At 46.0% G+C, this 27,849-nt stretch overlaps 1 protein-coding gene across 8 annotated transcripts; it reads left to right on the top strand.

Annotated features, from left to right (window-relative positions):
- Nucleotides 1–453: 453 nt before the first annotated feature.
- Nucleotides 454–27,832, top strand: DCTD (dCMP deaminase). Of its 8 annotated transcripts, none has more exons than XM_009240480.4 (7): nt 454–703; nt 1,162–1,331; nt 2,425–2,539; nt 2,940–3,075; nt 23,310–23,426; nt 24,788–24,884; nt 26,456–27,832. In XM_009240480.4, exons 1-7 carry the CDS (start codon nt 701–703, stop codon nt 26,532–26,534), a joined length of 717 nt encoding a protein of 238 aa, XP_009238755.2. In that variant the 5' UTR covers nt 454–700; the 3' UTR covers nt 26,535–27,832. The 8 variants fall into 8 exon arrangements, with proteins under 8 accessions (XP_009238755.2, XP_024101654.1, XP_063579812.1 ...); XM_063723742.1 differs by having other exon boundaries at nt 496–726; nt 1,162–1,282; XM_054554784.2 differs by having other exon boundaries at nt 608–703; nt 1,162–1,282.
- The last annotated feature ends 17 nt before the right edge of the window (nt 27,833–27,849 follow it).

Here is a 27,849-nt window from a genome sequence, read left to right as displayed (position 1 = left end):
AGGCACTGAACCTCGAGGCACAGCGCCCCCGCCGGACCCAGTTCCCTGCCCCATCCGGTGTGTGAAACTGTGACCCAGCCACCGGCCAAGGGTCCCCACAGGGACGCTGCCACACAGCGGGCTCACTCCAGAGACCCCAACCAGGTCTCCCCACCCCCCACCCCGCCACTTTCACGGCACTAGATTCTTGGGGTCGTCTTTTAATCACAATCTCTATAGCCGTGTCTCTAAGCAGTTGATGGAACACGGATGGTGGGGAAAAGGTCACCACCACCACCAAACCAAGCAGCCCCCGACGGTCGTGCAGTCAGGCCCGGGAGCGCCCAACTCGCGGCCACCCAGCGCCACGCGTGACCCGGGCAGCGGGGCGACCTCGGGGCGGCCTGGCACCCGGGAAGTAGTTTGTGCTCGGGCTCTGAATACCGCCGGCCGGACCGCGGGCTACGTCACGGGGACCGGGAGACGTACCGCGACGCGCAGCAGCGCCTTTGCGGCGTGCGACCCGCCCCCGCCGTCCCTCTCTCCCTCCCCTCAGGGCTTCGGGCCCCCAGCGCCGGCCGCCGTTCTGCGAACGCGCGGCGTCCGGGCCGCTGCCCCCTTCCGGCCCCGCGGCGGCCCCGCCTCCTCTCCCGACTTCCTTCCCTGAGCGCGGCGGCGGCGGCGGGGACGAGCACCGGCCTAGGCGCGGAGCCGGCACCGGATGGTGGGCGGGGGCCCCCCGTGCGGGTACGCGGCCCGCGCGCCCCTAGCCGCCGCCGCGTGGCACCGTCCCGAGCGCGTGGCGCGGGGCGCCGGCTGCCGGGCGGGGGCCTGGGCCGGGGCCGCGGACGCTGGGGGCGCCTCGGCCGCGCTCAGCCTTTAGATCGGAGAATGCGGGCGGGGTGGGAGCGCTCGGGGTCCCCGCAGTCACTCCAGGGTCGATTTCTCGGCGGGCGCCGCGGCCTGTGCGAGGCCGGTCCCCTCGAAATGCCCCGGGAGGTGGTGCTGGGCGTCTGAACGTCACATCCCTTCCTGCGCCCGTGTGTGGGGTGGGAATGCTGGGTGTAGGCCCTGGATCAGAGCTGACGGGGTTGCGAGCGGCGTGGGGTGTGCCTGGGACAGTGACCGGATGTGTCTTCCTGAATCGTTGTATTCGAGCTCCAGTTTCCTCTGTTTCTCCAGCTGGGCCTCAGTCCTCACGGGGCTCTAGTGGGCGTTCAGCCACGCCAGGAGAAGGCGCCCGGGGGATTAACAGGAGCCTTCCCTCGCCCCCCCATGACTCCGCCTCCCTCCTATTTAGTAGGTACTTCTCTAGCACCCCACAGCGATGTGGATGCTGGCCCTAAAGCCAGGTGGGAAACCAGGCTGATTCAGCACCTGTCTTTTCACGTTGGGGGGTTGCCAGGCCTCTCAGATTTGGGGCAGCGTAATCAGTGGGTGACCATGGTTCCCAGCACCCACTCTCCACTGCATCCTAGTCTTAGGCACTGCCGCCCTGCACTGTAGCATATGCCGAAATAAAGTGTGGAGCCTGAAGCAGAAGTTTTGGGAGATGCTTGCCTTCCTTTAGACCACATTCCTCGCCTTTCTCAAGATTTCTCCGTGGTACCCACCTTGTTTTTATGTTGCTTCTTTCCTTGCCCTTGTTTCATTCCTTTTGAAAGCGACCACTCCCCTAAAGTTCTAGGACCCCCTTCGTGGGTTCTCCCTGTTGTAGACAGCCTGTGCTTGCCCCTGGTAAACTACGTTCCGAAAACCTTGCTTTAGAAGTAGCACTTGACGTTTTTCATAGTTTCTTCTCATGTAATTCATTACTCAGAGTTGATAACTTCTGTCCCATCTGGAGTATTGAGGGGAAAGGGAAGGGAAAAATTATCTGGTTAATATCAGAGTTGGGAAGGCTTCACATGTTTTCTTTGAATCCATCTGGCATGGATAATAATCCTGTGTGGTTTAGGATAAGTTACCTAAGTTCTCTGAGTCTGTGTAAGATGGGATGGCACTGTCTACCTTAGCTGTGAGTAAGGCAAGTGACATGATGTGTATAAACTTTAACAATGTCTAGAATCTATAGATGATCAATAAATATTTCTTTTTTCCGCCCTCCTCCTGTGCTGACTCCGTTTTGTAAGGGATACAGGTAAAGGACAGAAAAATTTGTAGGCTGGCATAAAAAATCCTATGAGAAAGCAGTAAATAGGTGAAATATTTGGGAACGTGAAGCTATAGGTGCCAAATTCAAACTTCTGAAATAGGAAATTTCTTAAGTTTTTACTTGAGACCAGAGACTGTTTAGGGCTCATGTGCTGTGATTTCTGATCGATAAATGTAGCTGAAGGTGCCCATGTTTAGAGATTTAAAGGTTCAGTGTGGTTGGGTTAAACTGGAAAACAGACTTACTAAAATTCTTCTCTCAACTTCTGTTTTGTCGTGTTTTTCTTCTAGACCCAACATGAGTGAAGTTTCCTGCAAGAAACGGGATGACTATTTGGAATGGCCTGAGTATTTTATGGCTGTGGCCTTCTTATCAGCACAGAGAAGCAAAGATCCAAATTCCCAGGTAAATGAATTTCACAGGAGAATGCTTAGATACTTACAGGCAAAGAGATTACTGCACATGAGCAGAAAGGGGAGACTCAGTGGACACCTGTCAACTTAAAAGTGCAGGGTCGGTCTGCCTTTTGTGCTGCGTTTCTACAAGCTCAGTTCTTCCTGTGAGAGAAAATTGTCACATGCCATTGTTAACTGCCTCTTGTGCCCCTTCTGGGAATGGGGGTGCACTTTCCTTGGCTTGTGGGCGCTGCCACAAAAAAACAGGCAAGGAGACCGACAGCTCTCAGCACCTGCAGCAGCTGTGCATCTGTTTTGAGTTCTGCAGTCCCCCTGGTTTTATTCCCTGCTTCCCCAGCGGCAGACCAGCCAGTTGCAGGCACCAAGCCTTTGGGCATGTTTCCTTCTAGGTCGGCGCCTGCATCGTGAATTCAGAAAACAAGATTGTTGGAATCGGGTACAATGGGATGCCAAATGGGTGCAGTGATGACCAGTTGCCTTGGAGAAGGACAGCAAAGAATAAGCTGGACACCAAATACCCATACGGTACGGCAAGTTTTATGTCCCATTCTGCTTAGTGACATAGCCTGGTGAGTGCCTAATTGAGAAAGTTGGTCAGAAGGCATCATCTCCCTTTTGTCATCAACAGCTGGAAAGAAAAATATCCTACTGAGCTACCCCAGTTTCCTGGCCTTGTCTCTTAAGTTCCAGAGAGAGCCACGGAGAGAAGCATGGTAGTGGCCACACAGGCCGGCCCTGAGATCCAGGGCTCTGCTGCCTGTGCTGAGCTTGGCAGGCTTCACTGGCAGCCTGCCGGCCTGCACACCACCAGAGCATTGATAGTCGGCGTCTCTGCAGAGGGTCACAGCCCCTTGCAGAGATAGCTGAGGGATGTGCATGGTGTCTCTGTGGGTTCTTTCTTTACCACTCGGAAGCAGGGTCGGCTAACCAGGGGCTGGCTCGGGCTTTGGTCTGATGAGCAGCAGGCTTCATTCAGCCCATGTGCCTGATGAGAACATCTGGCTCAAGCTCATTGCTGGGAAGCAGGAATCAAACTGTGAACTAGACATCAGGAGATGGAGGATCCAGTTGCTTCCTTCAGTTACAGGGGATGCTGCAATTTCACAGTAGGCTGTGGTCAGACCAAAAGCCAGAAGTGAGGCTGGGTGCGATGGCTCACGCCTGTAATCCCAGCACTTTGGGTGGTTGAGACGGACAGATCACCTGACGTCAGGAGTTCGAGACCAGCCTAGCCAACATGGTGGTAATTTTGTACTAAAAATACAAAAATTAGCTGGGCGTGGTGGCAGGTGACTGTAATCCCAGCTACTCGGGAGGCTGAGGAAGGAGAATCGCTTGAACTCGGGAGGTGGAGGTTGTAGTGAGCCAAGACTGCACCACTGCACTCCAGCCTGGGCGACAGAGCAAGACTCTGTCTCAAAAAACAAAAACAAAAACAAACAACAACAACAAAAACAAAACAACAACAAAAAAAAACAAAGAAAAGAAAAAGAAAAAGCTGGAAGTGTAGAACTGTAAACCTTTGGCTTGACTGTCTCTGGATTTTCACCTTGAAATTAGGGAAGGCTGTTTCTTAGAGTTTGTTGCCTGTCTGAGCCCCAGGGAAAATTCCTTCAGAGATTGCCTGGGAGGGTCCAGCCATAGCTTTACTTTTCCTTGCATTCCTTGGAGAATATGCAACTAATGCTGGAAAAGAAGCAAATCATGTTGGGTATGCAGGTTGCTGATTTTTGTAAGGTTAGGCCCTGTTTTTTATGTCTGAGAATGAACAGACTGGCGCTGTTGGAAGTGAAGGGAGAGTAAGGCCATCCAAATGGGAAAGATTGTGCCTTCGGGACAAGGCGTGATGTACGACCTTTCTTCTTTGTTGACTCTCCTGGTAGGTTTTCCTCTGGGTTTTTCTCTTGAAGAATTCCAAGTCTACATTTAGTCTACTTTATATATTTTTACTAATGTTCCCGGACCTCGATCATGTTAAATAAGCCCCATAAATTGCTTTCTAAATTGCCTAGGGGCAACTCCTCCATGTTTGAAAGAAAAAGGAAAGAGGTACCTGGAGGGAGAGGAGGAATTGAGGACTGCAAAGCAGTCTGGGTTTCCAGGGTGTGAAAAGTAGTTTAGGGATGAAGGGGACTGAATTGTCAGATCCTCGATTTAACCTCACCCCTCCCTCGTAGGTGTGGGAAGAGAGGATCGGAGCTGGGGGAGGGTAAGACTGTCTTCTCAGCCCAGCTTCAGAGCTGGTGGTAGTGGATGACTAATTAGAAAAATGCGCTGACTCAGAGAAACTTTTTGTCATCCTGATTTTGATTCTATAAGCTTTTGATAGTAAGAAAGAAGGGAAGTCATTAGTTGTTTTTAAGTCCATGCAAAGATAATTTTTCACAGTGCGGTTCAAAGTCCCATATAAAAATGGTGAAAGTGGAGGGTCGACGTGTTAAAGATCTGCATCGAACTGTGTGACGGCCACAGTCAATATCTCACCGAGTCTAGACAGTGAAATATTGGCCCTTGGGCTGGACTTTGATATGGGGGAATTCTGGGGGGATGGCAGTCCGTCATACTCAAGCTAGTGCAAAAGATACCCGTGGTTGGACAGTGCAGAGGGGTCCTGGGTGAGCACTGAGCGGGCCTCCCAGTGGGGCCTGTGCCTTCTTCAGTCACCGAGAGCCCCCAGCAGATCTGTAAGCAGTGACCTAGAAGCCAAGGGCCATGCAGTACATTTTTAGCACCTGCCCCACACCCCAGACTTCCCAGCTCTCCTGACTTCCCATGTAGTTGATTTTGTTGGTTATGAGACACTGCCTTTTGTCCAAATTGAGGAGAGTACCTTTCAGAGCCCCTTTCTAGAAGGAATTTTTTAAAAAACCTACATAGGTATTTGTCCAACTTCACTGATTGTTTTTTATTGCATAGCTCCTGAGCTTCTGGGCACTGGTTGTCTGTCTGCATTATTTTTTATTATCCATATGATACCTCTAGGTTTTCAAAGCTCTTTGCCCTTACTTATCAATTATTCATTTATATGTAGCTATGTTAGAATGTCGACAATTTTCTTTCACGAGAGTAAGCTTATAATTTGATGCACCATAAAAGTTGTAGAAGGTATTAAATGGTTTTTAAAAGGCATTTAGTATTACTACTGCCATAATACAGTAAAGATGGGCTTTAAGTCTAAATGACGATGACTGTGTATAAACTGTACACTTGTTGTCTTCTCAATGATTTTCAGGCCACAGAGAAGTAAATTAAATGTTTGGTTTGCCTGGGATGTCACAGAAATGTTTGCTGACAATTGACTCAAATGCAAAGTCTTTTTTTTTTTTTTTTTTTTTGCTTTCATTTTAAGATTTTCAAAATTAATTTAAAAAATAAGGGGATACAACCCATTCTTTCCTCATCTACATTAATGGTCACTGAGCTGCTGTAGCAGGAAGGGTAAATTCATAGGTTATGTGTTAATCCCTGTAAAGGAGCTTTAGAGATTATCTCGAGTTCTAGACAATGATTTTTAACTCTTTTGAATGTACAGGACCCTCTTTTAAATGCTAAAAAACTTCCAGGACCCCTGCATAATGCTAAATTCTTAGTATCTTTTGAGTAAGAAACTCTACAATGACAAAAACTACTTTATATCAGTAACATTTTTTGTTAATCTGAACTTTATTAATTGGATAGCACTTATGTGTGTTTGGGAAGAGTTTATGTATGTCCTGGACATGGGATTTATCCAGCTGTGGATATGCTTGGACTCCTTGCAATACCTTAGTAGTGTCTCAGGGTTCTATGCCCACAGGATCTAAGCCTCCTCCTTTCTTGTAAGTAACTTCTATAATGTCACACATGCAGGGTGACATGCAGGGTCAGTGCTCTTCCTGCTATCTCCCTGTGTCTCTCCTGTGGGGCACATGAATTCAGCTGTACTGAAACGCCAGTCATTGTCTCATTTTTTTTTTTTGCAGTTGATCAGACGAGGGCTCCCATAAAATAACTCCTCAGAGATCAGGAGCTCGGGGAGGGGTGGCCTGTGCCTGGCATCATGCAGAAAGCCACGTGCATGGCTCACTGTAAGATTTCTTCAAAGGGGAGTGCAGTGGACTGAATGTGTCTCCCCACAAATTCACATGTTGAAACCCTAATTCCAATGCGCTGATATTTGGAGGTGGGGCCTAGGGGGACATAACTAGGCCATGAGGGTGGAGCTCTCCTGAATGGGATTAGTGCCCTTCTAAAAGGGACCCCAGAGAGCTCAGTTACTCTTTTTCCATGTGCAAGGATAGGAGGAGAAGATGGCTGTCTACAACCCTGAAAGGAGACCTTGCCAGAACCAACCCATGCTGGTGTCCTGACTTCCAGCCTCCAGAACCATGAGAAATAAATGTCCATTGTTTCTCAACCACCCAGTCTATGGGACTTTGTTATAGCAGCCCCAAGGGACTGTGACAGGGAGCTTGAGAATTGTGTAAATTTGAGTTTACCAAATAACATACAACTTAATGCTGCTTTCTTAATTCCATAAGTTGGAAGTCATTAGTCCTGATTGACGCCTTGTGGGGAGGAGGGAAACACACACTACTTGTAACATAATAGGAAGATGGAGCTTTTCCTGGGCTGTGTCTCTAGAGAGGTATTTTTAAAGGGTATTTTTGTTCTTCCAGCCTTGGGATCAAAACTACATAAAACTGTTTTATTATAATGTAGTATTAATGTGGAAAATGAAAATTCCCTCTGCTAAAGAAGCTTTTTATTCCATCCTTTTCCTGAAAAATCCAAAAGATAATATGATGTCAGTAACATTAAGTGGCAGGAAGAAGGCAATGTTATTATACTAAGAATCTTTTCAGATGAATGACAATTAAAAAAGAGGAAGCAGCAGATTTATCTAATTTACAAGATTAAAAACTTGGGAAGATTTTTATTTTCATGAGGGGGTGGGTTGCTAAACCCGTGATGAAGTATTCAGTTGACATTTTTCGTTCCTTTTTCTTTGTGGAATTCATTATAGTGAAGCACATTTAATCAAAATACCAATGTTATCAAATGGAGGTAAAATACTCTTGGTGATTCAGATATCACTCTTTCCTTGGGTTTTCATGACCAATTTTGATGATATAGTTTAGAGAGTTGGAGAATTAACTTGTTCCCGTTGTTAAACTTAAGGGAATTTTTAGTAATGCTTGCCACATATATCCAGCTGCCCAGCATTTGTGGCCTTGCTGATTTCTGCTGGCAGAGGGCTCTGGGTTTCGGTAAGTGCCTCTGTGCTTGGCCTCCTATCCCACCCAATGGACCAGGGAGCCAGGGTTGCTTGGCCTGCTGCATCTCACTGCACCAGGGAGGGAACCGTAGAGTCTCAGTGTCCCCAAGAGTCGGGGGTGGCCTCACTCTGAGTGCACTGGGCAGAAATGGAGATATGGGGCTCTTACCCGAGTCAGTTCCTATGTCTACAGGGATACTGTAAAAAGGATGTAATGCTGGGAAGGAAAATGCTGAAAAACCTGGAATTAATTAAGGCAAAAGAGTTCAGCAAAGCATCTTAAACACCTTTGCCAGTGTGGGTCAGTGCCTCTTTAAATTCTCTATTTAAATTTCATCTTTATTTTTCAGACTTAGCATATTGTTAAGCATGCATAGATGTCACTTTTGTGATTACTTAGCCATTTACTTTACCCCCTTGAACACTGACATTTTCCTGACTGCCATGCACGTGATATATTTCTTTGGCATCCGAAAGGTTAGTGTTGAGAAACTAATTTATCAAGAAGTTAGGAGGCTGATCCTTCTTAAGATGTGACTTCCTCACAACTTGTAAGAGCTTCTTAGTAATTAAGATCAAATTTGTTCTTTCAGTCCTGAAATTAAATGTCCTCTGGTTTTGTTAGTCAGCCCATGAATTTGATAACTTGCTGTTTCTTTTCCTGCAGAATTTAATTTCACTTATAGCTTCCTGCCGCTCCTCCCCTGCCTGGCCATCTAGTAGTTGTGGCCCAACAGCAGGTCTAATTAGGGACTTTTGTACAAAACTACTGTTATAATCAATGGAAAACCTTTGAACAACTGCATAGAAAAGGAATTAAGTAGATTATTTTTACGAATCAAGGGGCTAACTCAGCTGTGATTGTGTGGGGTTTTAGATAAACAGAGGAACACACCAGTGTATATATGAGTCTTCTCCCACCCACTAAAATCAACCAGCTCCATGTAAGCATGTTTTACTTTAAGATATAATTGTTTATAAACAGTTTTCACAAAGGAATAAATAATGATATTTTAATATAATTTATTTTGATATTTATGTATTTTTATAGTTACAAAGTGAATTATTTTTAAAGTGCTAGAGTTTACTATTTCATTATGAATATCTACGACAGACATATAGTAACAAAATAACTCCTTGTTTTGAAGAGCACATGTTAGGAAAAGCTGAAATGTTTGGGGATTGGACCTACCCATGAAAATACACATATCTGTCTCCTTTCTATAAAAAGTGATTTTTGAGTCAGTTCACCTCATAGAAGTTTGAAATAAAACTTAATCTAAAGTAGTGGTTCTAAGCTTTCCAGAAGTGGGCTGAAGTTTATCTTTGTACTATAATCTCTCAAGATAAAAGGTTTGTTGAAAAATTAGTAGCCTTGATAAAATGTCTGGGGCACATGCAAACTAATTTAGAACACAGCTATGTTAAGTATTTGAGCACATTAATGATCTGAATGCAAATGGATATTCCTTCTTTATTTCTTCTTTTTTTTTTGAGACAGAGTCTCGGTCTGTCACCCAGGCTGGAGTGCAGTGGCACAATCTCGGCTCACTGCAGCCTCCACCTCCAGGTTTGAAGCGATTCTCCTGCTTCAGCCTCAGAGTAGCTGTGTGATTACAGGCATGTGCCACCACGCCCGGCTAATTTTTGTATTTTTAGTAGAGATGGGGTTTTACCATGTTGGCCAGGCTGGTCTCAACTCCTGACCTCAGGTGATCCACCTGCCTCGGCCTCCCAAAGTGCTGGGATTACAGGCTTAAGTCACTGCGTCTGGCCACTTCTTTGTTTCTTTAAGTTTGCTAAGTCTTTGCTTAGAAACACACGGATCGCTGTTCAGTGTGGTTACCTGAGAATGATTACTCTCATAGTCTTGATTCTGGTGATCTGTTCTATGTCAGTTGTGCTGATTTTGACTGATCTTCTCTGAAATTGGCCTAAATGACTAAAGCTTTATTGTATTTTGAGTTTTTTTCATCCAGAATCTCCCTTCAGAAGCTTTGTTAATACTAGCTATATTAAAGTAGAATATGAATATATTGTTTGCTCCCAGAAATACACAATAAAACCTAGTTCTTAGAGATTTTTGCAAATGTTTGTATTGCTTTTTACTTTTACTTTCTGAAGACTTTTTTTTATCTGGATAGGGATATGCATGTCTGTAATACACACATTAGCTAAGTAAAGCCCCATAGTGCTTAAAACAACAATTGCCATATTCACACGAAAGAATCCTGGAGCCGCTGTAAGGAGCCAAGGGTTCCAGGTTTGGTATGTTTGTGCCCAGTGACTGTGGGGTTGTTAGAGGCATCACCTGACATTTATTTCTCAATATCTCTATGAAGTAAATTATCACTGAAGATTCTTCCAGTTCTCTTATTCCAAGGAAAAATATAAGTATTATAGCTTTGATGGCATTAGATTAGTATCTTTTTCTCAGCTTATGGAGTTCTGAAAGCGTTTTCGGTCAAATCAGAGCTGTAAAAAGCTGTTGGAGGCAATGCCACAGGGAGAATGTGCATGTGTACATATGGGCAAATTAATAGAAACAGGCACCTTTCCCTCCCCCCTCTAACGATTAAAGTCTGGCGCAGTTCTAAGATGAATATAAACCGTATGGAGATAGGATGCATGAATAGGAGCGGACAGTCAGACTGTAGGTTACTCCACAGGTGTGCAGATTAAAAGACATTGGATTAGAAAAGGTTGGATAACAGCAATAAAGAAAAAGATCCTGGATGAGTATGGAGTGAACGCCTGTAATCCCAGCATGTTGGGAAGCTGAGGCAGGTGGATTGTTCGAGTTCAAGAGTTCAAGACCAGCCTGGGCAACATGGCGAAATCCCGTCTCTACAGAAAATACAAAAATTAGCTGGGTGTTGTGGCATGCAGCTGTAGCCCCAGCTACTCCAGGGAGGCTGAGGTGGGAGGATCGCTTGAGCCCGGGAGGCCAAGGCAGCAGTGAGCCAAGATTGTACCACTGAACTCCAGCCCGGATGACAGAGTGAGAGACCCTGTTTCAAAAAAATTAAGAAAAAGATCCTATGTCTAAGTGAAAGAAAATGTATGATTACATGGGACACACTTAAAACTCTTTGAAAGAGACAAGAGGTTAAGACCAAATAGAACGAAAGGACTTTAGAAATTCTTTAGAGAACAAGTCAGCATGATGATATTTATTCAAACAGAGATACTTGCTTGACGTTGGGAAATCCCTGTGATAAATGCAGGATACTGGTGAAGGCAAGAGAGTTGCAATGGACGCTCTCCTCTGCTGACGCTCTCTGAAGGGTTGGTGCCAACCAATTAGTGGAGGTGTAAATTTTCTCTGCACTTCTTTCAAATGATAGATGCCATAGTAAATTTAAAATATTGAATACGATAACTGAGCATGAATTTTTTAATTCTGCAATTAAAAGACTTTGTTCAAAATGCCATTAATTTTGAGTTTAGGTGAATAAAGGGAAGCAGAATTCTTCTGTCGTTTTTCCTTCTCCATGTGAGTTATCACTTTTTAGGAATTAAAATAAGTGCTAACGAGTCACGTATTCTCTTACCAGTTTCAATTGTCTGCTGGTGATGGGGATGTTCTCTGGAGTCATCTTTCTTTCTTTTTAAAATTGTAACTCTATTTTATAATGCACTGGAGTTTTTCAGACACCATCACATGTAGTCATTTGTTCATTCAACAGACACTTCTAGGGTATTTATTATGTGTTTTACATGCCGGGCACTCTGCAGAGGTCAACAGAATGCCATGGGAGGGTCTCTGTTTTTGAAGGGTTTGCAGACTAATTGTGGAGGAGGTAGACATTAATGAAACAAACAGATATGATTGAATATTCCTTTCTGAGGCAGTCACTTTTTTTTTCTTTTTTAATGAGACAGGGACCAGACCCCAAATCTGCCAGCCCCTTGGTCTTGGACTTCCCAGCCTCCAGAGCTGTGAGAAATACATTTCTGATGTTTAGAAGCTACAAATTTATGATATTTGTTAGAGCAGCCCAAACAAACTAGGACAGGTTGTGTGTATGAACTGGATTGTTCTGGGGCAAGAGTGGAAACAGGGACTCGCCAGCCGGGAGGTGACGCAGTGTACAATGCGAGGGCCTTGGAGGGGATGGGTGCTGGGGCTGGAGAGGCTTGGCTGGAGATAGGGTGTACTTTAGGGGCAGCATCAGGAAGATGGCATGATAAAGGGTGGAAGAGGTAGATTGACTCCCCCCAAACAGTTCTGGCTGCAGCAGCTAGACAGGCATACTGAGGAGGAGAAGCAAGATTTTGGGACGAGCAAGGAAGATTTAGACACCTGAAGGCTGAGGTGCCCATGAGAGCTCCCTGCAAAGGGTCGGGTGGTCAGGTGGGTGTATGAGTTGGGGATTAGTCCAGGCTGGCTGTATCAGTACAGGTATGTCAGTGCCAGCGACCTGGGTGGCTGATGAAGGGAGCATGTGCAGAGGCAGCAGGAGTAGCTGTGGCTGAGCCCTGAGGACTCCAGCGCTTAAGGTGGTTGGAGAAAGAAGGGCCTGTGAGAAGGAGCACACAGAGCAGTGTTTTAAGAAAGAAGACTTCACTTTGGGAGGCTGAGGTGGGCGGATAATGAGGTCAAGAGATCGAGACCATCCTGGCCAACATGGTGAAACCCCGTCTCTACTAAAAATATAAAAATTAGCTGGGCGTGTTGGTGCGTGCCTGTAGTCCCAGCTACTTGGGAGGCTGAGGCAGGAGAATTGCTTGAACCCAGGAGGCGGAGGTTGCAGTGAGCCGAGATCGTGCCATTGCACTCCAGCCTGGCAATAGAGTGAGACTTTGTCTAAAAAAAAAAAAAGAAGGAGGGCTTGTCAACTGTATGGGAGGCTGCCAAGAGGCCTAAGATTAAAAGTGTTCATGGGGTTCAGCAATGTGGAGGTCAGAGGTGATATTGCCAAGTATAGTTTCAGCGGAGCAATAGGGTTGGAAGCCACAATGGAGCCACTTGAAGGAGAACAGAGGGTGAGACAGTGGGGACAGCTTTATTTAGATCGGGCTTTGGGATGTGTGGCCAAGAAGAGAGCAGAGAAGTAAGGTGGCGGCTGGAATGGAGATGAGGCCACGGGAAAGGATTGCATTGTTTGTAGGATAGGAGAATCTGGTTTTGGCTTTGGTTTTTGCTTTTCTGCAGCAGACATTTGTTTGCTGATGGGAATAGTCCAAGACAGAGAGAGTGAGATAGAGATTTCTGGAACAGAGGCAAGGTGTTCAAGGCCGTGAGGATCGGTCTCTCAGACACCCTGGTTGGTAATAAGAAGAAGGACTGAGGGGGGGAGGTGGGAGGACAGCAGACACAGGGTCCTGGAGGGAAAGGCAGAGTGTGATCAGTTGCAGCATTCCAGTGGAGGAAGCAAGGCCATCGGTTGAGAGAGCTGGGAGTTGGAGCTTGGACGCTGGAAGAAGAGAGGATTGTGTGGGGTGGGAGAGGAATGTCCTAGGAATATAGGGCAGTGTCAGGAGCTCACATCTTATCTGAGAATCGCGAGTTGGGCGGTTGCTTCCCATTTTCCACCTGCAGACTCAGGATCAGTGCGCTGCCTGAGCCAGGCCGGGGACAGCTGGAATTAATTAGAACACACATCCCAACTCCTCTTCCAGTGCCCAGTACTCAGGCCCTGTTCCCCTCTAAACACTGTTAACACACAAAGGAGGCTTTTAAGCTCTGTGATGCATATTTGCATCACAGTACTATCAACGCTGATTAGTGCCCTGTTTCTCTTGGTGCTATTGTCACACATTTTAGGCATCACGCGTGCATTTCACATGAACAGTGGGAAGGGAGTTGGCATGGCCTACCGTGGATGCAGTATAGCTATTTCCACATCCTCCTCCTCCTGACCTGATTGTGTACCCTTAGCCCATAGGGAGGCAGTGTAATTAGAGTTCTGGGGGCTTTATTACCAATAATGGCCTCACCACAGTCAGAAATCTCTTTAGCCCCGAGCACTACCATTGGGGCTAAGTGGCTCCCCTGGGCGCCGTGAGTTGTCACCCGCAGCTTTAGCAAGAGGCAGTGAGGAAGGGGGCAGGGATGGGGAGCAGAGTGGGAGAGAGGGAAAAAGAAATGGGTATTCTCGCAGGCAGGCTGGATTGGGCAGGCCAGGACAGCCTGGTCTCAGGTGGGTACACGTGGGAGAGGGTGGGAAGCACTTACATGTAGCAAGTAGCTCGTCTGTGCTGTGCTCTTGACAGATGTTAGTCTTTCTAACAGTTCTTGGAGAGGGACTTTTCTCTCTATTTCTTAGGGCCGGAGGCTGAGGCTGAAGAAGATGCTTGACTGGTAGGTTGGGGGCGGTATGTGAGGACATGGTAGGGAGGAAGCAGAGAAGACAGGCAGAACCAGGGGTCTTCAAGACCCCTGAGTGCATTGTCGCAGGAGCGGAGACGGACGTTCTTGCCTCAGCCTTCAGGGCCCTGGGCCGTGGGCAGGCAGGTGGGTGCCCTGGGTGTGGAGGCTTCCCTCAGAGCCTGCAGGATGGGCTGCCTTTTACGTGAGTGACCCACCACTTTCTCCCCAGACCTTGGTAGAATTCCTTTGAGCTGTCATTTTCTTCTAGCAGAGCCCTCCTCTCTGGGCACAGGGTGGAAACAGAGCAGAGCCCACACATTTTCCAGGCATGCGGCGGGTTTCTCCACATCACCCCCATTTCTCGTCTTTATTTTCACACACAGACTTATGCTGTCATGCCTCTCAGGTGGAATCATGTGTCCCTCCGTGGCGGGAGGGCTCAGTTACTTTATCTTCTGAGTAGAAAGCCCACACTGTGCCTGGGGCTGGGCTGGGGGCAGGAGTGTCTCGATGCCAAGGACAGGTAGGCTGTCGGGTGCAGCGTGATCGGGGAGGCAGAAGCGCTGTCACTTGTTGTCTCTGATCAGGAAGACCCGGTTCCTGCCAGCCAGTGTCTTTCTCAGGAAACAGGTCTCGTTCTGAGTACTGGTGACAAAGGCCCCGTTTGCAGAGTTCTTTGGAGTTCACACAGCATTTTCCTACCGTGTCCCTCACTTGCTGTTCATGTGACCCTGTGAGATGGGAGAGGGCGGGTGTTGTTATTCCTGTTCGTAGCTGAGAGAGGCTGGAACTTGAACAGGGTATTACCTTTGTGTAGGCACATCCTAGGATTTAAATCCCTTTGTTCTGAAAAGACATTTGTAATCCAAATACATTTTTCTACAGAAACAATGTGACTTGAAGATTCAGTTCCCCGTGCACCTGCGAGCAGTGCCTGGAACCCCCGCTTCCTGATTTTCTCAGCACTCCTTCAGCAGTCCTACTGTGTTGCTTTAGCTTGCACTCGGGCCGCTGCTGATTTCCATGCTGGGGCATCTGCAGCCCAGCTGGTGTGAGCTCTGCAGGGACCAGACCCGCCTCCATCCCGCAGCCCACACCCAGCCCTGTTAGCTCTCCACCCGGTGCAGGCCAGTTTGCACCCAGAGCTTACCAGAACATACCTGGGAAACTGCGAAAGTTTTACACTGTTTTATTTTCTTGCTGTAGTCCTGTTACTAAGGGCTGCTCCCCTGGGTGGGGGACAGGGCTCTGTCTGAGCAGGCTTAGAGGGACATAGGCTTTGGAGCAGTCCAGCAGGCTGGCAAGAGGAAGACAGGGCCTGAGCCGGGAGAGGGGCGGGGAGCAAGAGGGGTTTGTCTGGTGGAACTATCTTAGAGAAGTGATATCTGTTGATTTCTATATGGTGCTCCCTTCCCCAGTTCCACCTTTATTTCAAATCATTTGAAAACCCTGATAATGAGCCAGATTGCTACTTTACTGATAGGAACTTCATGCAGGAGAGATAAGATAGAGAGGTGACATTATTTGGGACCAAATTCTAGAAATCTTTGCTTTAGATTTTGGGGAAGCCATAATTGGGAACACTTCATAAGCTTTTGGGAGAGTGTACTTGGTGGGGGTTGCGGGGAGCTTAATTGTCGTGGCTATTCTGTTGTTAAATTATTGACGTGAAGGATAGGTACTCCGGAGGCTGGCAGTGACATATGAGGCCCTGTCAGGATATCTTTCAATAATTAAGAAACACGTAGTTGAAATTCCATTTTAGTTCCAGAAGCTGTGAAGCAGTTCCATAAATGGATCAGTTAGAGGAGTAAGTGTGTACCCCATCCCTCAGCGGAAGTTTCCATCAGGCATCTGTGGGCAGTGGGGGCCGGGGCGGGGGTGCAGGTGCTCCCAGAGACAACATGTCCTGGTTTAGCAACTCTGATAACTATAGGACCCCAGAAGTAAAAACACTCAGGCCCTGACTTCAGGAAGTAATGACAAAAAGCTTTGTCATCAGAATGGAAGTAGAAAATCCTATAAATTGCTGAGTTTTTTTTTAATGCACAGGTCAACCTTGAACTTGGGTATGCCATTTCATGTCACTTGTTAATTGGAGGGTGGGAACCCAGTAGAAATAATAGAGGGTGATGCTTCCCACCTTTTCATTCCAGAAGGCCGTGAGCAGACGCTTCTTAGCTCGAGTCCTGACCCTTGTCTTGTCAGTGAACAGAACTGTCCGTGCTCTGAACGACTCAGCCTGGGGTGGTGGCAGAAGGTGTTGCAGGTCTGTTCTCAGTGGCAGCAGGCACTCCATGCCTGGCCTTCTGACCCTGACTCTAGCGGGAGCCACCACACCAGGCTGCCACCTGTTCAGGTCAGCTTTGGCAGAACAACCCTCAGGTCTAAGGACATTGTTTTCTTTAAGGAAAATCCTGTGTCACTAAAAATGAGGGATTTTAAAGCAACCTGGAGAGTTCAGAACTAGATCAGAATCTTCATTTTCCTGACTCCAAGTTTTCTCAGGCCCCAGTAGTTCCTGTCACATCTCCGTAGCAGATGAAGATCAGTCAAGTGTAGAATCACACGATCACTGCTAAATTATTTAGGCAGCAATTAGAATTTGGTCAGCATTATTTAGGGTTTTTAAACAAACCTATCTGAGTAACCTTATAATACTACTGTCTAAAATAGATATTGTATCAGTCTTATATCAGATGAGGTGAAAGTCAAATCTGTAAAATGCTGAACTCTTAAATCTAACCAAGGATGGAATATATCCTGTTAATTTGTCAAACTTCTAGAGAACCGCCTACATGAGACAGTAAGGATTAATCAAGCCCTAGTAAGAGAGAATTTGAAAAATACAGTTTTCTAATTATACAGTCTCTTCTCCATGGTCCAAGGTTAATGCAGTTCTGAATTCTGACAGTTAGTAATAGAAAAGAAAAAAAAAAACCAAAGCATACGAATTGTCTTATAATTACCTGAAACAGAGAGTCTCTTCTGGCAATCAAGGCCTTCTAAGCATTAATCTCATATTTTCAGCATTTGATTCTTTTCCTTTTAAACAAGGTTGGGAATAACTGGAGGGTTGTGTGTCACTCTTTGTGCTTATCAAATATATATGTACTGTTTGCAGATTTATTTTGCTTATTGCTTAGCTGTAGATGTGTAATTCTAGGTTGAACATTTTATCTTTTTTTTCTTTTTTTTTTTTTTACAATTTAGACTAACTTATGAATACTTCCTAGACACTGTATCTTTGAAATACTTGGTCCTTATTCCTACTACGAATATAAAAACTAACAATTACTTCTTGGTTAGTTTTGGTTAGTTGTAGCTCTTGCTGCAGTTCGTCCACGCAACACAACAAAAATGTTCACTCTAGGGAAAGGTAAATTTGTTCCTTTGTTTATTGCTGTCAAATATCTGTGGAATGTTTATTGTACAGGTTGAGCGTGCCAAATCTGAAAATCAAAATCTGAAACTTTTTTTTTCTGAGACAGGGTCTTGCTCTATTGCCCAGGCTGGAGTACAGTGGTGCAAACACAGCTCACTGCAGCCTTGACCTCCTGGGCTCAAGTGGTCCTCCCGCCTCAGCCACCTAAGTAGCTAGGACTACAGGCACATGCCACCATACCTGGCTAAGTTTTTTTATTTTCAGTAGAGATGGGCTGTCACTATGTTGCCTAAGCTGTTCTTGAACTCTTGAGCTCAAACGATCTCCCCCACTTGGCCTCCCAAAGTGCTGGGATTACAGGCATGAGCTACTGCACCTGGCCCAAAATCTGAAACCTTTTGCACGCCAGCATGACACTCGAAGGAAATGCTCATGGAGCACTCTGGATTTCAAATGTTTGGATTTGGGATGCTCACCTGGTAAGTGTAATGCAAACATTTTAAAATCTGAAATCTGAAACAATTCTGCTCCTAAGCATTTTGGATAAGAGATATTTAACCCATAGAGGAAAGGTACATGGAAGCCCCAGACCACCCAAAAGAAAAGGCCTGGGGAGAAGACGGGCAGTTATGGCTAGACACCAGATTTCAGGGTTTTACAGATGGATCTGGCGTCTGAGAATCTATGAACAGATGGATTCTTAAAGTCAGTGACTGGCCGGGTGCGGTGGCTCATGCCTGTAATCCCAGCACTTTTGGAGGCCGAGGCGGGTGGATCGCCTGAGGTCAGGAGTTCCAGACCAGCCTGGCCAACATAGCGAAACCCTGTCTCTACTAAAAATACAAGAATTAGCTGGGCATGGTGGCGGGTGCCTGTAATCCCAGCTACTCGGGAGGCTGAGGCAGGAGAATCATCGCTTGAAACTGGGAGGTGGAGGTTGCTGTGAGCCAAGATCACGTCATTGCACTCCAGCCTGGACAACAAGAGCAAAACTCCATCTAAAAAAAAAAAAATAGAAAGCAAAAAAAAAGGCAGTGACTATGGGAGAAAAATCAAAGACCAATATTTTACCTTGGGAAGTGCCCACAAAGGCAGGAAAAATAAAAGGACCTACAGAAAAGTAAAGTAGAAAGAGAACACAAGTGTGTGGTGGTCTTGAGAAGTTTTAGAATAGAGAGGAGTCCAAAGAGAGCAGGTGAATCAAAAGGTTCCAGGCCAGAAGAGACCTTGGGTTTTCATGATGACGAGACCCTCCAGTGGCCTGTGGAGCTGGCTGTCATCAGGTTGTCAGAGCCAACTGCACACGTTGCTTCCCAAGTCCACGTTATGTTGGGGGTGGGAGATTGGCTGTGTGAAAAAATGTCTACACCACGGAAATTGGCAGATATGTGGTGACCCAGCAAACACAGTTGACACCCGAAACATAATTTTTAGGAATAGTATTTAACCTTGTATGTGGGATCCATTCTGATCTCTATCCTTCCCTTACCTATTTCATTAAAACAGAAGAAAAAGCCGGTGTAACTCATTGAACTGATTTCATGACCTGCAGTTTGAAAAACATTATTTTAGAGAAAACTGGAGATTATGTATGCCTTACAAAGTCAGAAGACAATTATTTTAAAAATAAATTGTAGTAACAGTTGTAGATAGGATGATTTCATCTTGAAAGGAGGAAAAAAAGAATCCTAAAAGGCTGACAAGATGACCTCTCTAGACTAAGGACTAAGTATGCATGCTTACAGGAGAAGAAAAACGAGCAGAGAGAAGCGGGAGACCTCAGAGATGGAGGGAGGGGCTGGGAGCACGGCCTTGTGTTTGCGTGGGGAGAAGAGGCCATGTTTTGATAGTGAAAGCTTGTTTTAGAGAAAGTCACCTGTTCTGGAGGATTGAGGAATGAAACTGGAAACCTTAGGAAAAAAGCAAAGACATCGGATGTACTTGGTATTTTTTTAAATTGCTTTTATTTAGTTAGCTGGAAATGCACTTTCTCAGATCCACTGTCACTCCTGCAAATTACAAGGGCGCTCAGCCACCCTGTCGAAGGTCATCCAGCTTCCAAGCAGCAAATTGGACCTTGAGCCCCCGTGCTGCCCTTGTTGCAAAGCTCTTTCTCCACACTCGCTGGCAGAGGTGGAGAGTACAGAGGGGAGGATGCTTGGCCTGTGGTGGTCTGGCCAGCCAGGGCAGGCATGAGCTTGTCACAGGCCAGGCAGTCATCAAGTGCTCTTTGTGGCCTGAAGTGGATTTGGCAGGTGCCTGTTATTTGATCAGTGTCGATGGCCAGTCGACACAAGTAAATGAGTCCTCAAACTTTACTCTGACCCACCTGCTTTAAACAAATTGGAGGAAGTCATCAAGTTAGTTTCCCCAGTTTCCTCTCTGAGGACAGTCTGGGGGCCGAGGCCTGGCTGAGTCCTGTCTCCTCAGATGGAACAGGCCCAAAAGGAGGTGCAGGGTGGCCTGGGGGACAGCGAGGGTCAGAGTTTCAGGGCTGTGGAGATCCTGGAGCTGATAGACGAGTGTCAGCCACAAAGGTGAAGCTGGATTTCAGGACCACAACAGGCAGCAGCTGGGAGTTACGAAGTGGGCAGGGCTGGGTTGCGGCCTCAGGTGCTCCCCTGGGTTGGGGCTTCTCCCCTCAGCCCCGCAGGTGCGGGTCAGGCAAGCCTGTGATCATCAGACAGGGCTGAGTCTGGGGAAGGGTGCGGGAACCAGCAAGAGAGGCCAGGGTGCGGTTGATCTTACACCCTCCACTGAACACTTGAGTTTCTGGTTTGTCACTGTCCAGTTTTGCGTATGTGGGATTTTGAATTGTTCCTTTTAGAGTCTCATGTGTACCCGACATGCTATTGTTCATATTGCCCAGTAGCTTTATATATATATAAATGTATATATAGGTGCTAAATATTTATCAAATGACTAAAGGAGGAAATGCAGATTCCAATTATTGATGGTGACATTGGGAAGTACTGAAAGTCCTCTTAAATTCAAATATCAGAAATATGTTCTCCCATCTAATAAATACTTTTTGATGGTGCTGGTATTAATATTCAGATATAATATATATATTTAATATTTATTTTTAATATTAATATTCAGATATAATATATATTTTTTAACAAGAAGCTTTACATTCTTCATCTTGTGATTTTTTGGTTAAAAGAAAGGAAGTCTGTTTATAATCCTGTGCATTATTTCTATAAATCGTCCTCTGTACGCAGGGATGTCAGATGCTGCCCAAGAGAATCTGTTTCATATGGTAATTTTCACTAATGAATCCAGACCTATACTGTTAAATTTTGCCCCAAACTGCCTGGGATGAAGTAGAGGAAGCTCGTTGCAGTGAGCGTGACAGTTCTTAGAGGACACTATCATAGTGTTTCATAACAGATGCAGAGGCTCTGCAGTTCTGAATATTAATACCAGCACCATCAAAAAGTATTTGTTAGATGGGAGAGCATATTTCTGATATTTGAATTTAAGAGGACTTTCAGTACTTCCCAACGTCACCATCAATAATTGGAATCTGCATTTCCTCTGTTATTCGTTCAATAAATATTTAACACCCATTATGTTCATGGCATCACATTAGACTCTGGGGGAGTTACAAAGAACCTAGGCTGGGCTCTGCCCTCAAGGGGGAGATAAAATAAACAATTACATGTAATTGTTTTTAACACCAAGCAGCGTGAAACCCAGCCCTGGAGCATTCTGCTCACACGGGGAGAAGGGGTCACGGGAGCCCCTCCAAGGCCAGCGCACATGTGGCCATACCTTGCGCCTTCCCAAGCCGGGGCCCTTGCACCCTTCTCTTGTCTTTCCTTGTCCTCCCATGCCGTCAGGGTTTATGAGACCTGCAAGTCTCGGGGCATGGCTCTGGTCACTCTGGCCAGCGAAGATTATTCTCTGATGGGCTGTGGTCAATGAAACACAGCTTGTTTGCCTCTTTTGATTTTCCTGCAATGCCAGGAGAGATTGCTCAGTTTTAGGCAGGACTGAGACCTCCTAAAACATGGAATTTGTAGACAAAAATAAATACTTCCTAACATTTCCTGAGAGAGCTTTTGGTCAGCCTTATGCCTGCAACATTGCATTGCTTCTGGGGGACCCAGGCACACAGAGGTAGCTGCAGCTGCGCCGGAACACGGGAGGCTGGCTGAGGAGGGTGGCCAGGCCTTCATCTCTCCAACCCAGAGTAGGTGCTCAGTAAATGATCATCGATGAAGCAAGTGAGTCGGGACTGAAATGTATGAGCGCCATAAGTTTAGGCCACTGTTCATTTAAGGCCTCAAAACTCCTGGAAGTGTTACGTGTAGAAGGTTGGCAGGCTGGAGAGGGTAGGGGAGACCTTGAAGATCCCCATATTTATATTCTAGGTGGCTTGTGTGATGTGGGCCATGGCCGGATGTCATTCATTAACTCGTGTGACAAATATTTATTTTAGCACTTGTGTGCATAGCATGTGCTGGGAATACCAGGGAGCCAGAAGGCAGTGCTTCCGGAACTTGTCTGCACATTGGAATCATCCGGGGAATTGCTTACAAATTCAAGCCCAAGCCACAGCCCAGGCCATCACACTCTGCAGGCATGGGGCACAGATCTCTGTATTTTGGAAGCGCCTAAGGGTGTTCTGATATCAGAGAGGTTTGCAAGTCACTGCTGTTAGGATTTATAATAGAGTTTTAGATAACACACCCAGGAAAATTCAGTAACGATACAAGACGGCCATCCAGAAACCTCCTGGGCAGGATGAGGGAGTCAAACCCAGGTCTGTGCTGTGGGCACCACTCATTCCCACTCAAGGAGGATGTCCCCTGTGGATTAGGGAGTGGGAGCATCTGAGCAAACTGGACCTGGGGTGTGTGTTGGCTTTGCCAGGTTCAAGAGAGGGAGGAAGGGGATCCCCTTGACTCTGAACTCAGGCAGGTCCGGATGTGACCCGGGATCATGGGTGGAATGCACTGGTCTATCAAGAGCTCAACTAGTCATTGCCATTTCAGTGGATGAATGTTTTTCTTATAAAAGACAAACTGGGCTGGGCATGGTGGCCCACACCTGTAATCCCACAGCTTTGGGAGGCCAAGATGGGAAGATCACTTACGGCCAGGATTTCAAGACCAGCCTGGGCAACATAGTGAGACTCCGTCTCTACAAAAGATACAAAAAATTAGCTGGGCTTGGTGGCACGTCTGCAGTCCCAGCTACTTGGGAGGCTGAGTTGGGAGGATCACTTGAGCCCAGGAGTTCGAGGCTGCAGTGAGATATGATCATGCCGCTGCACTCTGGGCAACAGAATGAGACCCTGTCTGGCTGCTGGCGTTTTTCCTTGTGCGTATGTGGGCTGAGCACGATGTGGTGAAGCAGATCCCTCAGGATGGACACGCTCAGCTTCGTCACTTGTTGATTCTCTTGCTCTTAAAATCCCCTAGCCCTCTTAACGGCCACGGTGAACTTCCCCGTGTGTGCATGTCAGCACTCCAATGAGCCAGCTCAGGTGGGCACTTTCATGCCTCAGGGTCTTGTGGAGCCGTGAAGTTGAGCTGCGCTTAGGGTGGGGAAGGCCCTTGACCTCGGCCGTCCTGGCCGCTCTAGGTGCCTTCAGGCCTCACTGCTCATCAACAATCAGCCAGACCACGTGGGCCTCATTTGGTATTCTTAGTACTTGCCATTTCTAATCAATTTTTTTACTTGAGTCTGTTATATGTTATTTCAGAGCGGGGAATGGAATGTGTTAACACTTAGTAAGTTCTTCATGAGCTGCAACCAAAGTTTTTCTTTCTTTCCCTTTCAACCCATAGTGTGCCATGCCGAGCTGAATGCCATCATGAACAAAAATTCGACCGATGTGAAAGGCTGTAGTATGTATGTTGCCTTGTTCCCTTGTAATGAATGTGCTAAGCTCATCATCCAGGCAGGTAGGAACCGGGTCTTTTCATTTGTCACTTTTGCATTGCTGCCTGCTCGTCAGTAGCTCATTGCTGATGTGTTTGATCTTAAATTGCTATTGTTTAGATCTAAATTAATTGCACTATCAGCTTTGCAAGATATTTCCCGTGTTTTGTTTTTGAATGGTGCCAGGTATTCTAAGACTAATTGCATCCTCTGTGATTCTTAGCATGTTTTTAATTTAGTTTGCAACTTCTTAAACTGCAAGCTGCCAAAAAACAACACAGGCATTGCATATAATTACTGTCAATTTACTATTCTCTGACATATTGTGCATAGATTGGGGGGAGGGAGAGAAATGAACTTCTGTCAGAAACAAGGTCAGCTGGGAGTCTGTATATGAAATTTTAATTTTTATCTAATACATGGTAGATATTTGAGGATCTCAACATACCTTGGCATATAAATGTCACAAGACCCAAATGGCACTACCTTCAGGTTTTCTTATGTTACAGTTCCCATAAATCTACACCATTGTATTCTGAATATTTCACCTTTTTCAAACTGTCACATCTAAGATTCAGCTACACTTTGTCTCCATAAAACTCTCGGCTGGAGATTTAAAGACTTATCATGTTTAGCCAGATGTGTGGTTTAAAGGGGCTGTTTATCACCAGCCCCATGGATCTCAGCAGAAGCGGTCTGCTGGTACTAAGGAGTCGCGTGGGCTCCCTGGCTGTCGCCATTGCCATTCCTGGGAAGCTCTCCTCGCGGTGCTCAGGTGTGGAAGCGGTGGCAGGCCTGTGGGCCGAGCAGTCTGGGCCCCACGCTGCAGCCTCCTCTCCCTTCAGAGGCTGATGGAGCAGCGGCCTTCAATGCAGGGCCCTTGGGATTCCTGGCTCCCGAGTTAGCGCTGCCTGCTGAGATCAGGACAAGAAAACAGATCTGCCCTCTGTAGAGCTGGTTTGAAGTGGTCTGCAAAGCCATGCTGGGAAGCACAGTGGTGCCCACCTCTGAATTTGCCAGCAGCCCCCACTCCCTCCATTAGTCCTCCCACTAGTAAGAGAAGCTACCTTGTGAATACTGCCTTGATTACCTGTAGTAAGGGAAATTGGTTAATCGGATCAAGCCTTGACTACTTGACATGTTTTCCCTTTGCATTTGTTTAAAAAAAAAAATCCATAAAGACCGGAGGGAAGATTAGATATAATCTGCCCTCTGCTGTATTAGAAAGCAGCAGATATGTATTTCAGTGACTGGACACTGTCTGCAAGCACACTCGGAAAAGGTCATTAATCATAGACGCTAAAAGCTCTCCAGCTGCTTCCGCCTGTCTTTTGCAGCATCTGTATGTGCGTATACTAAGGGAGCTCCCATTGTTACCTCACAGGTATAAAAGAAGTGATTTTCATGTCTGATAAATACCATGATAGTGATGAGGCAACTGCTGCGAGGCTCCTGTTTGATATGGCCGGGGTGACATTCCGGTAAGCAGGGAGAACGCGGGCAAGGGGCACGGGGTGGGGTGAAGGCTGACGAAGACATGTATTTGACCTTGTCTCCTCCTTGTGATGCCTGACTTCCACACTTGGAGGTGTCTTTAGAAATGCAAGGGCATAAGAATTTAAAGACTATTATGGGGGCAGATATTTAAGAGCAGTGGCAGGAAAATCTGAAGACCATTTGTTTAATGATTGTACTTTAATTTCAGTAACTTTCCGGGGTAATTAGACTAATTATTCAAGTAGTGAGAAGTTTAAACATTCACAAGTTTTATAATAGGAAGACCAAACCTTGGTAAATTTTGCAAATGTAACAACTTTGGCATAGAAAATTTAGGATGAAAGTAGCTTGCCAGATTGAAACATTGGGGATTCTCTTTTTTTTTTTTGAGACGGAGTCTCGCTCTGTCGCCAGGCTAGAGTGCAGTGGTGCGATCCTGGCTCACTGCAACCTCCGCTTCTCAGGTTCAAGCAGTTCTCCTGCCTCAGCCTCCCCTGCCACACCCAGCTAATTTTTTTGTACTTTCAGTAGAGACGGGGTTTCACCATGTTGGCCAGGATGATCTCGATCTGTTGACCTCATGAGCTGCCCGCCCCAGCCTCCCAAAGTGCTGGGATTACAGGTGTGAGCCACCTGGGGATTCTTTTTACAGCAACATTTTGCATTGAGAGTTGAAGTCTTACAGATTTTTATGATTATCTTTGCTAAGAAATGGTTGTGAGCTATATTTTACTTGCAAGGAAGTTCAACTACCTTTAATTCATGGCAGAAAATTCCTTTAGGACTGTAAAGTTTTCCAGCGCTTCATGGTATTGGCGTTCAGCAGCAGTGGGACCATTGTCATAGGCGACGTGCCTGGCCCCTCGTGCTGCTCATCAGGGATGCAGCTCAGTGTATCTCATGGACTCAACTGTGGTGCCTTCTGAGACTTTAAATTCAGATTATTTGTGTCCTCTCTTGTTCAGTGATTCTTAAAAGAATTTGTTTTGTTCCCAAATATTTTCTTTTTAATTGTTGTAGAAGAAATGAGGAACGAGTGAAAAGTTAATGAGCAAAAAAAAAAAAAAAAAGTTGGTTTATGTTTGCATTTTTAGAATGTAATTTGAAAAATTACTCCTCACTAAAGGTAGTCGTTTTTTGCTATATATAAGCGGCAAAAGAAAATTTACTATTTTTTTGCATTAGAGAAACTCCAAGTTGGCTGCAGAAATTTTTCTAGAAAATAAGATAAATCTGATGGGAAAACTAGTAATCGGATATCATGTTGTGCAGCTGACTTGTTAGAAATCCTTTGACTCCCCAATAATTCATGAATTCAGATAGCTGAAAAACGTACAAACCACACCACCCCATGCATCTTTTTTTGTCTTAGTCTTTTCTGCTCCGTGTTTCTCTTGGTATGATGCACTATAATTGGCTCCTATAGAGAGAAAATAGCAAGTGAATCCCAGGACATTTTTTTCTCTGCACAGAAAATATGAGTTAAGCCAAAGTAAACAAATTGCTTTAACTACTCACCAGATAATAATTGTATTTTGTTTTTGTTTATTTTTAGGAAATTCATACCAAAGTGCAGCAAGATTGTCATTGACTTTGATTCAATTAACAGCAGACCGAGTCAAAAGCTTCAGTGAGTTACATCTCATTAAATCGCCAGAAGATTGGGATTATCCTCTTCTAAGAAGTTGCTAATGCCTTTTATCTTGAAGTACACATAACTTCTTACTAGCCAGTATGGCAAAAGTAGACATCTAAAGAATATAAAGCCTCAAATCTTCCTTCCTGCCTCTCTTGTCACATGGAATCTACATCTGTTTGAACTATTGATTTAGGGTTTAAAATAGGGGAGCCTGTGGTGGCCTGGTGCACAGGGCTAGAACGAGGGTGCCTCCCCTTCCTGTGTCCTGGCTGGCTGGGATCCTGGTGGCTCTTCAGAGGAGCGTCAGCTGTCTGTCATCCGCTGCGATCCGGCAGCCTCTCTTCACTGCTACATGTGCTGGAAGGACAAATAAATAATTGTGGTTGTGTTCTTAGCAGGGACGAGCAGACACACTGATCTGAACATCTGGCCCAAGTGGAGCATGGCATATAGTGCCCTTGGAAGGAAATTAGGCCTCAAATGACAGTAGCATTGAAGTATTTGCGGCTGAGTTGAGGGAAACCCCCAGCCACCCTCACGGAATCCGAGATAGGGTGGCACATCTGTCCTGACAGACGAGGAATGTAACTGAACCAGGAATATTTCCTCCATCCCTGCTCTCCCGCTGCACACAGGGTGGTGGCACATTATCCCTGTGGCGGGGGGGGGGGGGGGGATGCCTGTTGTTTTGGCTCATTTTGGGTTTGTTGGTCACATGGAGCTCTTCCATTTCGTTTAGCTGAATAATGAGTTGTTCCTAGAGGAGACAGCCTGTCTCTCCTTGTTGCCCCCAAAGCCCATGCCCTGCCGTGGTGGCAGCTGGGGCTGTGGATGGGAGGGGTCCCCAACATGGATGTGTTGCTCCTCCTCCGCATGCCAACGCGGTTCATGTACAAGGCCCCTCTGCAACTGGAGAGAAAATTCCTATCCCGTGAGTGGATTGTGAGAAATTCCGCCCACGTGGAGACAGTGTATTGCAGCACTGTTGGTGTTCAGAGCTCTTCTGTGCCCTGGCTCCAAGCTTTCACCTACACAAACGTCACCTTCCTAATCACCACGGGGTGGGGAGCGTGTGGCTGTGCCCCTTCTCTTTAATCTCATTTAATTTTTATTAAACATGCTCAGTACCTGTGTTGAGAAAAGGCTTTCTTTATCCAAAAGATTATTACCTTTTTAAAGTGCTCTTATATTTTCATGAGTTTTTATTTTGTCTCTGAGATTCTGTATTCCACATTCTAGGGTATTCTCTAATTTGGCTCCTTACCAATATTATTAAAATCTTATTAAAATCTACTCTACCAAAGCATGTA

This window comes from Pongo abelii, chromosome 3 (assembly GCF_028885655.2).
Source record: "Pongo abelii isolate AG06213 chromosome 3, NHGRI_mPonAbe1-v2.0_pri, whole genome shotgun sequence".
NCBI lineage: Eukaryota > Metazoa > Chordata > Mammalia > Primates > Hominidae > Pongo > Pongo abelii.
This window is presented reverse-complemented; position numbering and strand designations above follow the sequence as displayed.

Bases quoted from the DNA above. Each gene is read 5' to 3' on its own strand.
- DCTD (XM_009240480.4), top strand. The intron at 23,427-24,787 runs GTAGGAACCGGG...GTTACCTCACAG, and splicing joins TAAGCTCATCATCCAGGCAG to GTATAAAAGAAGTGATTTTC. The intron at 24,885-26,455 runs GTAAGCAGGGAG...GTTTATTTTTAG, and splicing joins ATGGCCGGGGTGACATTCCG to GAAATTCATACCAAAGTGCA.